At 37.6% G+C, this 16,262-nt stretch overlaps 1 protein-coding gene across 5 annotated transcripts in view; it reads left to right on the top strand.

Moving 5' to 3' along the window:
• PKN2 (protein kinase N2) overlaps nt 1-16,262 on the top strand; it is a 57,701-nt gene that overhangs the window by 18,853 nt on the left and 22,586 nt on the right. For all 5 annotated transcript variants that reach the window (XR_011048628.1, XM_068406124.1, XM_068406125.1 and 2 more), the window contains 2 exons: nt 6,040-6,340; nt 15,015-15,166. Coding sequence is in view for 4 of the 5 variants with exons in the window: in XM_068406124.1 (XP_068262225.1) it covers nt 6,040-6,340; nt 15,015-15,166 (453 nt within the window). In the remaining variant the exon portion in view is untranslated. The remainder of the gene's footprint in view (nt 1-6,039; nt 6,341-15,014; nt 15,167-16,262) is intronic.

Raw genomic sequence — 16,262 nt, 5'->3', positions numbered from 1 at the left:
GAGGCCACACAGCTTTTCATACAGGTGGTGCAGGACTGAGAGCTGCAGCCCATCAGCTATGGTGTGATTAAAAGCAAACATTCCTTCTGAAGTGTTCGTCGGGGCAACAGCTCAAGCTGGGAGAGAGGGGCAGAGGGCACCAGCTGATTGAGGACTGTAGGTTGGACATCCCTATTTTGAGGAACACTTTTTTAAAATCTATTTCATCTCTTATAGATGCAGGCACTCACTGTTTGCACACAGGAATTGAACCTCATTTAATCGGTATCCTACTTGAATTCACCCACATATAATGCAATACACTGTGGATATTTGTGTCTTAAACCCTCTTGTTACAAAGCAGAGAGCTGTGACTTAGATTAAATTTAAATCCTGATTTGTGACATGTTAGCACAGCAAACTAATGCCAAAATCTATTAAGCCTCCAAGGTTTTTTTTTGTTCTTGATGTTGGGTGAGTGCTGAGATCTTGACCACAATCACATTTGCTTCTGGGCAGGAGGAAATAGTCCATGTAGTTCCAGTAATCCAGACAAGCTGTCACATCTGGTTTTATGAATGACTTCAGGGGGGAAGGGAAGTTTGCAATTGATTAACATTGTTCTTAAAATCAAAGACTACTGTAGTTTCAGGAATTACTATAGAAAGCTTCAGGGACCTTGGCAGTTAGCTCAGAAAAACAACTTTTTTTCCTCTTTTTTTTTCCTAAAAGATTATTCAGAAAATTATACTGAGAGACCTAATAGTTCCAAATCTGTACTTCCAGCTCTTCAAAATTAAATGAAAAATTAATAAACATTTAGTCTTTCTGGATTATGGTAATTTTTTAAATCATACATAAGATGAAAATCCTGTGTTTATATTTGAAACGAATATGCTTATATTAAATAGCCAAGGATTTTTTAATACACTCGTCAAACAGGTTTTCTTATTGTTTAATTGTGTATTATCATCTATGGAAATGGTTACTAAAATTCAAGAGCATATAAAAAATGAATGCTAATAGTTTTAGGAAAAAATATACACAGTTTGACCGTGAGTTTTGATATGGTCTTTTTTTTTTTTTTTTTTCCCCGAAAGGTAGGTTGAGTATGCGCTAGTAGCAAGTCAACATGAAGTGTAAATAATATTATGCATGAGTACTCATCAGCTGTTAAGCGTGCTGTAGTTTAAGGCTGCACTTACCTTTCTATAACAATTCCTACCAGAAGTCAGCAATCTGAATTCTTGCCCTATTCAATATTCTCTATGGTGGATACATGGTATAACGCAGTGCAGCTGTACTATGCTCTTAGGAGCAAGTCTTTGAGAGTTATTAAATGCCTAGGATTTTAGTGTTATCTTTTTCTTCTAAGAGGTGGCAATTTGAGAATCTCATTTTGAATTGAAAGTCATTCAGTTTACACAACTTAAGCAGATTCTCTGATGGTACTCTCTTCTATTCAGCAGAACCATTTCCATCGTTCAGCAGTTTAGATGCTTTATTCTTAAATGGGAGTTTGAGTGGTAAATGCTGTTTGGCAAGGCACCTGCTTCACCGATTAGTTGCTTCAGAATTGACCTGAGGAAAAAGTGCAGGGCCCCCATGGGTTTTCATAAAGAACATTACTACTCTCTTTTACCACATCAGTCAGAATAGACTCTGTGTATTATTAAAAGACATGCTCAGACCACTACCCATTATTTTCAGCAACTATACTTAAAACATTTCCCAAGAGTACAGAAATTGAAGGCTGGCATTTGGAATTCATCTGTGTAAACAGATAGTCTTTGAGCCAGCAATCAGTGAGGTTGAGTCAATAGGCCATTGCAGTAGGAAAGCTATATATGTGGGTTCCTTTTCATATTTTTTATTAAGCAGTAGTATCTAATTTGTGGTCCTTGATGGTTTATTGTAGTAAGCATAGCTTCAGTTTCATTACATGCTGAAATATTTCAGAAATCTCTGCTCTGGCTCATAAACATGTATTTTCCCATTGCAAAGAAGTGTGCCCCACTGCCTCTAATTGCTTTCCGTGCAGCCCAGAAGCAGGTTGTTAGGAGCAGCACCGGGTGCCTGCTGCCCTTTGCTGCTGCTGGGGCAAAGAACTGGGTCACCAGCGGCCTGCCATGGCGCAGGGGGGAGAAGGATGCTGTGCCAAGTGTCCGGCCCTGCGACCACCCAACAAACATGGGCTCCTCTCTTAACCAGCAGTCAAAACACTACCAGAATTAAAAAAGAAACTGAGAATCAATAAGTGGCTGCCTATTCTTTTGTCTTAGATTTTAAAGCACTGAGGCCTGTTCTCTGTTCTGCCATCAGGAGTGGTTTAGTCATTATCTGCTTCAGATCATTTCCACTCTTAAGGTATTTTATGTTAAATGATTCTGGGAGGGAGAGTAAAGGAAGTGGCTGTGCAAAATCCACTGGTGGTTTCTTGGCATAAAGAACGTGAACAATTTTTTCTGTCTTTGCACCCTGCTTGCTTGAACAGTGCAAAGGAAAGGACCTGGCCCCCACCTCCAACTTCTGTTTCTTTTGACATACTTAATTTTCAGGTTGAGGGGACAGAACATCTACGTCATAGTGGGTGTGAGGCTCAGCCTGGGAGGGAGTTTATCCAAATGGGGAAAAGAATTTTTTGAAAGAATGTTCAGCTTTAACAAGAGACTTGTAATAGGTTGTCATCAACTAAAGCTGGAATATCCTGTGTTTTAAGTCACTCTCAGTTTAAAAGTAGAGTTTGAGTTTGGCATTTTGGGAGATGCTTTTCTTAAAGAGAAAATCCTACCTCACTTCTCTCACTCAACTATTAGATGTTCTGTCCAGTTGTGTCCATCTTGGCATTATCTCCATTCTAAAATGGAACATTGCTGAGGCTGCTCATCTCTCTGGCATGAGGATCTGTCTCAAACCTTTGTTGCATCCCAGCAGCAAAACGTGTCAGCCTAGGAGCAGGGCAGCTTCACTTGCAGAACACGGTCTTGCTCTGCATCACAGCAATCTTCAGGGTAACTGAGTGCACGGTTGCTTCCTTGGAAGACTGTTTGTTTCACAGTGACCTTTGTGCCAGGTGACACATCTAGGTAACTAGGTGACAGGATACTTTTAATTCAAAAGTATAATTAATTCTGGATGACAAGAGAGACAGAAGGAATGTCATCTATGGCTTTTGGGGGTATTTAAAGATGAATGCTTAAATGCATAGGCAATGTGACCAGCTTCCAGTGTTATATCCACAGTATTGAACTCCTAGCTGTCTCAGATTGAAGAAGACTCTGTATCCTAAAACTCTTAAGTCCAGGGACAAAGATGCTGCTGAGACTGCTCAAGCTGAGGAGAACTTTTAACTTAATCACTGGAAATTTGGAATGCAAATTACTAATGATCATGGAGATTTAATTTAGTTGAAGTCTTGTTAGAGATTGTATATCTGGAACAAGGGCTCTAAAAACCCGTTTATGGAAGAAGATAACATCCCTTTAACAGGTGGGATGTAGGGCTCGTAGAGGGATAAAAACCTCCCCCATAACAAAATACAGTATTGTTCAATAGGTAAACAATTAACTGAAGTCTCTTTGGGAAACACTAGTCAAGAATATTTCTGAATTATTTATATTTTAATTACATTATTCTGTTTGAGAAGTGTACATTCTTAGCATAATTTTATGTGCTATTGGAATATGGAATAAAGGTATTCTTTTGGTTTTGGGGTTGTTTTGTATTTTTTTTTTCACATTTACCGTTTGTCTGTCTCTCACTTGAGAAGTGTAATATGCTTTGAAGGAGGTAGATGATGAGTGTATTTCTAGGAAGCTTGCAGAACAAGTGCAAAGGATAGTGGTTTAAAACTACACTTTTTTTTATTTATGAACACTGTTTTGATCTCTGTTTTTAAAGGCGAAATAGTGGTATACCAGTCTTGAACCTCTTTTTTTACATCCTAAATTTTTATGTGTTAGACAAAGAGGGAAATCAAAGATCTGAATCTAATTTGGATATACTTATTGCTTAAACAATAGTTTCCTATACAATTGTATGTGGATTTATTTTCAGTTTCAGTTGTTTCTCAAAAGAAAACACTCAACAGGTGGTGGTTGGTTTCCTTCATAATCGATATGAACCTTTGTACTATTCGCTCATCACTATTGATTATTCTTTAAAAAAAAGTTGGTTCTTTTTATACGCCTATATATGGAAGCAATGTCATGTATTTCCCAGTACAACTATTAATAGACTCTCTACATCTGCATAATAAATTATTTTACTCTGCACTAACAGAAATACACTTACAGGAGTCACAAGTGCACTTGACATATAAAATTTGCATGACTTTTTCCCCTTTCTTATGCAGTTTGTAATTTCTAAATTGCTTCTTTGTTGTCTTTTTCACTGACAGACAAATTCTGTGACAAGACGGTGATTCCGACTACTTTTAATAATTAAGAATCTTCAAGTTACTAACTTTTTCTACTAAAAGTAGCAGCTGTGGGTAGAAATGTTTTAATAAGAGGGGTTTAAAGATGATTTAGTAAACTTGTAAAATTATAGTTGAGGACTAGTAGATTGGATCTTGCTTATGGAAGCCAGTATCACTGGAATGTGCACAGATTGCAATAGTTTGCCTAGCAAACCTGTTGACAGGTATGACCCAGGCACAACCTTCATGATCCTCATTTCCCCAAAAAGTCTTTGGAAACAAGCAAGTCACAGTGGACTATATCTAGACATGATGTCTTTGGGAACGTTCTTACAGTTTATTAGCCCGATGCTGTCCTTCTTGAAGTCCTTCCTGAATGTTTTCTTCTACTATTTCCTTTGCTGTATTGTTGGTGTTTCCAACAGCAAATGGTGATGACAACTAATTTTACACCCAGAAGTTTTGAATTTTTAACCATCTATCTCTTCAAATATCTTATTGTCCACCCAAATATTTTAGAAGTCTAGGCAATTTCTTCATTGTGTTTAAGAAAATTTAGTGCAATTTTGGTCTTTTGGGTAGTTATGTACAGATCAGGCCATACATTTACTAAATACATCCTGAGTTACGACTGGATCAGACTCCAAGTTCAGGAGAGACCTTCTTTGATCTTCACTCACTTGGCTCTAGCTAGAACACGTTGGGTGGGACCTAGTGTCTACTCATTGTACAGGGTCCATGTGTAAGACACACAGGAAGTGTTATTACATACATAATTAATTGTATTTGTACTTTATTGATGTAGGTTCTATAACATGCCCTTTGTACTCTTACTTCTCAATGATATGTTAACATATACTAGGCACAAACATTACTTTATCTGTACTGATAGTCTGAAGACTTTTCATGCCCTGTTCCCTTACTACACGAACTCCTACTGATCACTGCAACATTTTTTAATGTTTTTTTTTCATTTCAGCCTAGCTTGCTTGCACAAGAAAGTAAGATTTTTTTTGTTATTATTTTTTAAAGGTAAAGGCTTTACTTGAGGGATTTTAAAAAAAAAAATTAGCTAATTTATTTTCCAGTAACATCTTGACTAATCTTTATAAATATGCCAGTATTTCTGTAAACATTTGCAAACATCACTAAATTTTTTAACTTCTCTTTTTTTTACAATCTTTAAAAGGAATCTGTTCTAATGAATGTATAAAAATTCATCATAGTTAATAATTGTTCAAAGTTAGTCTTATTTCCTATATCCATTTGGTCTATTAAAACACACAATTAAATCTAGAAAATTACAAATGTGAGTCATTAGCTCTGAGGCATATAACTGCCAGGCAAGCAGCCATGACAAATCCAGAAGTATTTAAATATCTTGCTGTTAAAAATAGGCATAGTAAAGATGTCACTAAATTTAAAATAAATCTGTTGTAAAATGTAACTCCAGTAAACATGTAATGTCTTGTGAGATTGTTGCTTTAGGGAAACATGAGTGTAGACCCATGGTTAGTAAATGGTCTTACAAAGTGACTGTTGAATATACAGAGGCCTAAAGCCTAGTCATTTTAAGTTTGTAGCATGCGTTGTCAAGAAACAGTGTTTCCTGGTAGTTACATTACTGTTTTTCTTTCTAGGGGGATGCCAAAAGTCTTCTAGCCTCTGAGAATGTGAGCCCTGGCCAAAAGTTGGACTTTTCGGATACAATGGTACAGCAGAAGCTGGATGAAATAAAGGACCAAATCAAGCGGGAAATAAGGAAGGAACTTAAAATCAAGGAGGGAGCAGAGAACCTCAGGAAGGTCACAACAGATAAAAAGAACTTGGCATATGTGGACAACATTTTGAAAAAATCGAATAAGAAGTTAGAAGACTTGCATCATAAGTTACAGGAGTTAAATGCACACATTGTTGTAACAGATCCAGAAGATGTTGCAGGTACCATACGTTATTGTGAAATCAGTTTTTCCTCTTAGCTTAGATAAGCTGTATCCCATTTCACTTGAAAAAATTGCTCTGGGAATGAGCAAATCCGTAGCTGGTGAGTTTGTTACTTATGTATGCCTGTTTGTTTTGACTGACAAATAAGTATCCGGTCCCTTTAAGTTTTAAATTGTTTTCTGGGGAGCACTGTATTTCACAGACTATTTGTTAATGCTCTGAAGGCTAACTTAATATGTACCGGTTATTCACATTCAGTCATTACTATATTAAAATAGTTTCTCCGTCACCGCAATATTTCCTAATAGCTTTTCACTGCATAAAAGCAAATTTCAGTAGCTCTTCCAGTGATTTTTCTCTGAGTGAATGCTGTAGGCATCAGCGTTAATACGCCTTTTTATTCTGTGGGGAAAAAGAAATTATGAAATCTATACTTTAAAGTTGTTTGGGTTATTTTTAAACTTAAATCTATCTTTTAAAAACTCTTCTGTTGAGCCATTTATCTAACTTATCAAACATTTCTTACTGTGCAAATAATTTGTTAAGTCTGCAGGCTTTTCCACAAGGAAACTGTCATTTTAAAGACAACTTGAAATTGTTTTCACAGAATCACAAAATGGTTGTAATTAATGGTTTTAATTAGTATTTTCTGTGGCATGGCAGTGAGTCAGTACTGATTTTGAATGTACTTTTTAAAAATACCAGGGTTGGTATTTTAAGATGGAGTGTTGTGAAAGTAAACAGTCCTTTTTCAGCTTTGTGGAATGACTCGGGAGATATTGCCAGCCTGGTGATTTCACATGGCACAGACTCTTCCTGGCAAAAAGTTAATAAACGTGCACAAACCATCAAAGGTGTTTGTGAAGTGAGTGCCAAGCCTTAAGACGCTTGGGTAGTAGAACAAAAGACCACATCATCCTTGTGAAGAAAGGTTGGTTACAGTGAGAATTTAGGAAAATACTGGCAGGTGATGTCAGCAATTCATACTCTCTGGCCCTGTGACATGCTGCTAAAGTGTTGAAGTGTCCATGGTGGCCTGCACAGTATTCTCTGTATTCTCTGCATTTCTTGCTTTTGATCTTTATGTGACACAAGGGGCAGAGGGGGGTGACAGCTGGAACCGGTGAGGCAAAGTAGTTGTTGCGGCATGAAATGGGAATGAATACAATAATATATGGTTCATAGATAACCATTGGGGTTTTGGTAGGCATGAAGGATTCTGTTCCATATCGGCTATAAAAATCCTCTTCAGTGTTGACAGTAGTGTGGCTTTTAAAGGAACAGGAGGAGTGGGACAGAAAGAAAATTGTATGCAAACTGTGTATAGACAGAGTATAAAAATCTGTGCAGACATAAATTTGTGAAGTTCATCTAGTAGTAGAACTTGAAAAGTGAATGAGAGCAGAATGCTCATGTTGGATTGCCCCCTTCCAGTGTAGTGTTTTAAAACTCTGTCACAATGAGTTAATGAGGAATATTGTCCTTGTGCATGACTCAGGAAATGCAGTATACTCGAAGAAAGCATTCACTAGTTCTGAAGAGATGGTTTGGGTACAAAGATCTAAATACTGTTGTTCAGACCCTTAGCACCTTTCTGAAAAGGCCAGCAGTGCCCGTTGCTTTTGTGACTAACTTAGCAGCCGGGCTCATCTCACCTTGTGTTTAAATACCAGAGACTTTGTGAAAGGCTCAAGGGGTAAAAGATCAAGGCTGATAAACTTAGGTGCTTCTACCTGCTTTTGATGCATGCTAAACTTCCTAGTGCTATGTTTTTAACTTCCATTCAGTTCAAAGTGTTATTGGTAGATAGGTTTTACAGTCTTACTTAATTATTGAAATATGCAAGAAAAAACTTACTAATTCTGTTGAGATCTTTATAGTCTCCGTATAGTATCACATCAAATATTCCTATATAAGACCCATTTTAATAGAGTACATTGCGTAACCTTCTAAAAAACAAAACGTAGTCTTTAATTCTTTTAGCATTTCCTTTTAGATCAAAGATCTACAAGCACCCACCCTCAAAAATTGAAGTGCTTGAGTTTTTTATACTGTTTGCCTTGTGGTTTAATTTCTTGTCTCCTTCCTCATTCATGGTCACTAATTCACGGGTGCGTAAGCGCTATCAGTAAACGCTCTGTCTGTCTTGAGACTAATGAGTGCAAGTTACCTGGGTGATATTCTGATTTTTAATACTGAAGTCTTAGGTTTGACTTAAGGTATTAGTGAGCTTGTCCTTTGCAAGGTAATGGGAAATTTTTAGGCTGTGCAGAGTATGAATGCTGAAAATAAGGTAAAGAGGGTTCAAGACCTGTGGGAGTCAAGGTCTTGTGTTTTCTTTATGTACTTTAATATTTTTGGGGAGTGGCCCTATGTTTTCGCTGCCTTCTAGAGTATATTGTGTAGGTTTTCAGTAGAAAAGTCAGGACTGAGATCCATTGAGAAGTAACACTGAGAGCATCGTTGCCTATAAGATGATGATCCCTTTGACCTGTCAGGCCTGAACTCTTCAGATTTTTGAACTGGTTCTGTTGATTGGTTGAAATTGGTTGATTGGTCAGTGTGGTAGCTTGGAAAAGTCATTTAGTCTTTCCTTGTTCCTGTATCTGAAAAGTGGTTGTGAACATATATTTGTAAAGTGCTCCTGATTTAGAGCTGAAAAGTGCCATGCAAGCTGTGGTGATTTCCTGTAGCTTATGGTATCAAGCAGTAATTTACATTACTTTTTTTAATGAACCACTAATTTGTAGTGTAACTTCTTTGTAATCAGCACAGTGTAATCAATACATGTTAAAATCATTAAATGTAGTGTTAATGAATCTACCGTAGAAAAATGTGTTTTAATAACATTCCATTTCAAGCAAATTAAGATGTTTTGATGGTAGTGTGCCTAGAGCTGAAAGCTTTCCGTGTCCTAATGCCATAGGAAATTATTTTCACAACTACTTGAAGAATTGGTATTAAACCTTAACCAAAAAGTGTAGTTTGCCAAAAAGCTGTATTACTGAATGTGAGGATAGATTTGGCAGCGGATGTATGATTCAGAAACAACTTTTAGCATAACATAGGTTTACTTTACATTATGGGGTTGCCGGTGAATCTAGATTTGTTTTAGAAGTGAAACTTTGTACCCAGGTCTGCCCTTATCATGCAGTGTATTAGTCATACTAGGACACAGAGTTTTAAAATTTGTAGGTCAGCAGTTAAAAGTGAAGCAGAATGCAGCAATACAAAATGAGTAGAACAAGCCTAGTGATCACTGCTGCTGAAAATCAGAGATATTAATGTGTAACATGGGGATGATTACTTCAGTCTTAGAGATGAAGAAATTTTGTGTCTTGACATCATAAGTCTACACAGTAGCACAAATTTAAATTTACATTCTTTTCATGTGTCTAAAAAGTAGCAGTAGAGATTGTGGTTTTTAATATAACAGTGAGGTATAAGATTGAAATAGTTTACCTATAGCAAGTCACTGATTTAATTAGGCATATAGTTGATACATAGGATATATATAAATTGGGAAATTAATCTGTTCCATAGAGCTAACGTGAAGGTCGATAGGGAGGTGTGATGACAGAAAAACCTTTGAGGGAATTGAGGAGACTGAATGAAACATGGAGAACGTGAAATCAAAAAGACTGAAGTTCACACCTCTTTTTCCATTCTCCTTCCTAACTTCTAAGCTATCCACTTTACATCAAATTTGTCTGTAGGGGTCACAAAGAAAATAAATGATTTTGTTTAAGAATATGACTAGTGGATGGGGGAGTGAGAGAGACTATTCTGGGGAATTTTTTTTGTCCCTACATATGACTAGGTTAATCTGTCAGACACCGAAGTGTCCATATAAGACCAATTACTGGAAACTGGTAGAGGTAGCAACCAAACTGGTAGAGGTAGTGACTTATAGACAGCAGACTCCACCTGCAAGGCTCATATCCGTAGGAACTTCATGGTAACTTTTAGGAATCTTAATGTAGAATAACATTATTGAAGCAATTTGAAACAATCTTCTGTCACTTGTTTAGTAGTTAGAATTAGCCGTTACTCAGTTGAAATTCAGTTCAACTTCAAAAGTTTCCAGGAGGTCAGTGCTGGATGTTTTCTGAGTGCAGAATGTCTGCTGCTGCCTTGGACTTACTGATGGCTTAGTTCAAGTGCTGATGCAACCGTCTGACTCCAAGAAAAGCCTGATGATGCCTCTTTCTTCCCCCCCCCCGCTCCAGGAACATCAAAATGTACATCACAGGTATTTCTGTTGGGTATAACACTGATGAAGCTAACTACAATTAAATATCCTCAAATAAGATTAAAATTAACTATTTACCAAAGGGCACTTGCTGCTAATTGTGTAGCTTAGCAGCATGCTGCAGTACCATCTGGGAACCCAAATTCAGAAAGTTACATGGGATCCTAGATTTCACACTGAGCTTATTGAAGAAATAGCGTACCTAGCATCTGGGGAAGAATCCCCAAGGAGTGAGCAACAGTCTCAGAAGAGTAGAGTTCTGTCACTACTCTAATAAATATAATTTAGACAGGAGTGCTGGTAAAAGGCAATTTAGAAGTAAGAAGTGTTTGCAGGTGAGCACTATGCAAAGACTCAAACTGGAAAGGTTTTCAGAAGAGCAAAGCTCATGGTTAAGATAAACATTTCAGACTGAAAAATGCCATTGTCCTGATGCAGGCTGGACATTTAAAAAAAATCAGTTAAACCATCACTATTAATTTAAGTCTTATGAATATATTTTCGTGAAAACAGGATATCGCAGGTGCTGGGAAAGCAGTACTGCAGCTCTTCTAGCAGCCTGGATGTGTGCTAACAAGGCACACAAAACTCATTAGTGTTAAGCAACAACATTCGTAGTTGTTCAGCAAAAATAACGTGCTAGTTACTTGAAATGAAGTCAAGTTCACTTGAAATACATCTGTTACTTCACTTATATTCAGTGTCAAGAAGAAAATGCCTAGGGGCACTAATCCATACCCCAGCAAAGCTCTTGCTGTCCTATGCAAAATTGAACTTGAATGCATCCAAAATGACAGGTCTTGTACTGTCCTTATTGACCAACAAATAAAAAAAAAAAAGGGCAAGCGTAGAGTCCTGCATCTGGGCAAGAACAACCCCATGTACCAGTACAAGTTGGGGGCAGACCTGTTGGAGACCAGCGTAGGGGAAAGGGACCTGGGAGTCCTAGTGGACAGCAGGGTGACCATGAGCCAGCAATGTGCCCTTGTGGCCAAGAAGGCCAGTGGCATGCTGGGGTGTATTAGAAGGGGTGTGGTTAGCAGGTCAAGAGAGGTTCTCCTCCCCCTCTACTCTGCCCTGGTGAGGCCGCATCTGGAATATTGTGTCCAGTTCTGGGCCCCTCAGTTCAAGAAGGACAGGGAACTGCTAGAGAGAGTCCAGCGGCAGAGCCACGAAGATGATTAAGGGAGTGGAACATCTCCCTTATGAGGAGAGGCTGAGGGAGCTGGGTCTCTTTAGCCTGGAGAAGAGGAGACTGAGGGGTGACCTCATTAATGTTTATAAATATGTAAAGGGCAAGTGTCATGAGGATGGAGCCAGGCTCTTCTCAGTGACATCCCTTGACAGGACAAGGGGCAATGGGTGCAAGCTGGAACACAGGAGGTTCCACATAAATATGAGGAAAAACTTCTTTACGGTGAGGGTAACTGAACACTGGAACAGGCTGCCCAGAGAGGTTGTGGAGTCTCCTTCTCTGGAGACATTCAAAACCCGCCTGGATGCGTTCCTGTGTGATATGGTCTAGGCAATCCTGCCCAGGCAGGGGGATTGGACTAGATGATCTTTCGAGGTCCCTTCCAATCCCTAACATTCTGTGATTCTGTGAAATGTGGCAAACTGGAGAATCTCTTGTTTTCCCCATTCCCTACTTACCTACTTGAGTGAAATATCAATTTGGTATGAGTATTTAACTGTTGTTTAAGCATATAAATAAATCCCATTGCTTGCAATTATCTGCATGAATTTATTACTTATTTGTATTATGAAGATGACTATATGTCTCCCGATGAGATTGAGCCCCTCTGTAGTGCTTTACACAAATAGATAAGAGAACTAGCCATACCAAAGTGATTACAACCTCAGCAGACATTACAAAGAGAGAGGGAAAGAGCTAATACAGATGTAGCTTGTAGTGCTACTGCAAAGATTGTCAATGCTTTCCATAATAGGACCAGTTTGTCTGGCTGACTTAAAACTTTAATCTGAATTCTTCTATAAGAAGCTGCCCCAGGCTGCTTACTGAATTGTAGTGGGGTAAGGGAGGAGGGGAACTCACTTTGTGAAAAGCTGTTGGTAAACTCCCCCCCTCCGTCCTTAAACAAAAACAACAAAAAGTCTTTGTTAAGAAACTATATTGTTCCATATTCGGGAGTTTAGTGAGCAGCTATTATGCCTGAAAGTACAAAATTGTTTCTTCCTAGCAATTAGTCCATACTGCAGAAAAGTTTCCTTTGCTGCTGGTTGCTAACAAAGCATATAGTAGAACTATTTAAACTAAACGTTAGAGGGGAGTTTAGGTCCACAAGTGCAGACCAACTCTTGAGGTGACCCAGGTAAGTGATGTGGTTACACCTTCACAGTGCAGACACGTAAAGGGAGATAATAACAGCTACCTGGGCAGCCTGAACCGTGGTATCTCTAATTAGTCCTTGACTTGCAACTTGAGTGTTGTTTTAATGAAAAGGAAGATTGCTTGTGTGCATCTTTACAAGCTGTGAAAACAGACTTCAGGAGCACCACAGCCTTCCCAGGGTTCATTAGAAGGCTGCGATCTTTAAGTGGTAGAGGCCTGCATCATAAATCTGAAGTTGGTAAATATTTATTTATATGATTAATCTACTTTACAAGGAGACCTGACACTGTGACTTTCAAGTTTCACGTTTTGTCTAATTTTGAATAGATTATTAGGTGAGAATTAGTTGAATGTGAAGACACAAGTGAGAGGAAAGTGTGTTGTTAATCTTTGTTTTATTAATAACAGATTTAAGGGAAAGCTGTTCAAATGCAGTGTTTCATAGAGAAACCAAGCCAAAACATTGAGGAGAGGATGAACAACAAAAAAGATGAGGAATAGCACATATTTTTAAAATTTTTTTTTAAACATCTGTTATTTTCTGTACAACCTTTAAGTAGTGAGGGTACAGTAAGAGTCTTAAAGTGGCTTGCAGTAAAGAGCGAATTAGCAGCAGAGGAAATTAAAACTTCTCCTTACATGAAATCTGTATGTAGCCTCAGCAAAGGTTGCAATTTAGGAGGAAATCAGACAGCAAACATGACAGTAAAATGTATTAAATCTCCAAACTAGTTATCAGAAGCTTCTACGGAAGAAATATGAAATGGCAGATAAGACACCTCCTCCCCATGACACCTCATAATTAACAATTTGTAAGATACCTGTGTAATGCCTGTGTTTTCTAATCATTGAGGATTTCAAGAACTTAATCCATCATCCTAGTTTTAATTCAAGGAAAATTAATTAAAATTGGGAAAAAAAGACTGTACTGTTGGTATCGGGTAAATATGATCTTCCAGGAGACCAACTAATGTCATTTGCCCATAGAGAAGGTATTCTTTCAGTTGTTAGGGTAAAAGAAATCAACAACAACAAAAAACATTACAGTGGACATAATTTATGCTCTTACAAAAAGTTTGAAAGAGAATCCAATGGAACTGTTAGGGAAGATAATTAGCTAAAAGGACAGTCCGTGTTGGAAATAGTTAAGCACTAGGAGTAGTCCGGTGGCCACTTACCTTCAGTTTGCTAACAGTTCATGTTGCAGAAGCTGAAACATGAAACAGTGAATACAGACTTTTCTGCAGGAGGACAGAAAAGTTAAGGAGTTGGGCTATATAATTTGATTGATAAAACTAACTTTCATTCCATTAAATTAATCCAGCAAGATGAAGATCTAACCACAGTAATATGTCAAACGAAAAAGCTTTATCCTTCCCACAGATCACAGTTGTTCAATAACCTGTCTGCCTATATATCCAGTTATCCCAGGATTCTCTTACAGTTCCAGAGCAAAAATTGTTCAGCTTTATGACTAAGGAAAAGGCTCATTTTATCTATTCTTACTTTTGACATAAACCTGCAGTGTTCACAGTGTTCTGTTCACAGTGTCTGCAGTGTTCACACTAGAACCGATGAGGGTCTGCTTGATATCTGTATTTAGACCATGCTCATTAGTATTGAATATTATTGTCTTAAGTTTGGTTTTAAAACACTTAGATTTAAAATCAGGAGTGTAAGAAAGCTTAATGGAAAACTGCATTTTTATTGACTCAAGCCATTCAGAAGAAATAAATCTCCTTTGAAATGAAAACAGACCTAGCTGCAAACCTGCCTATTTCACCACTCCCCAAAGTGATTCATGTGCATTAGGACATGTGTAGGAGTCACCAGGCTTTCGTGAGGCTTTTCATGTTAAGCAGCATTTGCAGTGCTGTTGCAAAGTAGCTCTGGACAGGAGGGTCAGTCTTAATACTTCAGTATGATGTTCCAGCTTTGTTTAATCTATAACTTAATCAAAAAGAAAAGTTTAGGATGTTTTTAGGGGGAGGGGATTGGTTTTGGGGGTTTGTTTTTTTTCTTCTTTTTTTTTTCTGCATACGTTACATCTTACCTTTAATTCACAGATTGTCCTAGGACTCCTGATACTCCAAATAGCGATCCTCGTTTTTCTACTAACAACAGATTGATGGCCTTAAAGAAGCAATTGGATATAGAACTGAAGGTAAAACAGGGAGCAGAAAATATGATACAGATGTACTCCAATGGCTCTTCAAAGGTAAGGCTTTGGAATGCTTAAAGAACATGAAATGATTGTAGATTTTCATATTGCTGTAGTGTGAACATACAATATATAAACACTATGCAATTTCAGTGTTTTTAGTTTGGGGTATATTTTTGTTAAGTAGTTATGTCAAATCTGCTTCAAATTACTGTACCATTTTTTATTGTGGTTTCATACCCACTCAAGTGATTGTTTTATCAATTTGTCCAACCTAAATAACAAATCTGGTTTACTAAATTCAGTACAGCTAGTAATCTTTGATCCTGTGCCATTCACTTAGCAGCAAAGGTTGTTATGGCACTGACTGGTGTCTGATGCTTTTCCTAGGTCCACTAAAAAAAAAATCCATTAGTTTAAAGTTGTAATGTGCATGATAATTACACAAAAGGCAGCATCACCAAGTATGCTTCTGAAATGGTCGTCTAGTTTTAGTTGGCAGTAAAAAGATTTGTACCAAATATTTGTTTTAATAAGATGTATATAGTATTCTGATAGAGTTGTTATAATCTGCATTTGTACACATGCACGTAAAATACACATAAAAATACTTTTCTTTTTTACGAAGTGTGGTATTCTAGAGGTAGCATCTGATAGCATCAAACTGAAATTAAAAATAAAGCCACACTTATTTCTAGATCTGAATTTTAAACACTTGCTCACTTGCGCTCAATGTCTTGATAGCACCAGAAGTTCTCCAGGGAGGCAGGGTAAGGAGTGTTTGCTAACCCCTAGATGGGTTTGACTTGTTACATAGTCCTAACTATAAATTGAAGAAGAATAAAATTCATCATACACTAAGAATCCCTTAACTCAACTGAAAGACAAGCCAAACCTTTTAAATGAAAAAAAAAAAAGTCAACCACAAAAAAAAAGGCCAACAAAACAAAAAACATATTTTATGAGTATAAGGGAGTCATAGTTCTCAAATGAGAAAAACAGGGGGGAGGGTGTCCTCTACTTACCTGCCCCTTTACCCTTCATTAGTCACTCATTACCTGTTCTTTCCATTTACTTTTGCTAAATCATTGAGGAGGTGAATTTCCTAACTAAGGGGAAACACAAGCATAGATCTAACAAATGGTATGTAGTA

Source organism: Nyctibius grandis, chromosome 8 (genome assembly GCF_013368605.1).
Source record: "Nyctibius grandis isolate bNycGra1 chromosome 8, bNycGra1.pri, whole genome shotgun sequence".
Lineage (NCBI taxonomy): Eukaryota > Metazoa > Chordata > Aves > Nyctibiiformes > Nyctibiidae > Nyctibius > Nyctibius grandis.
The sequence above is the reverse complement of the archived record's forward strand: the minus strand, read 5'-3'. Positions and strand labels throughout refer to the sequence as shown.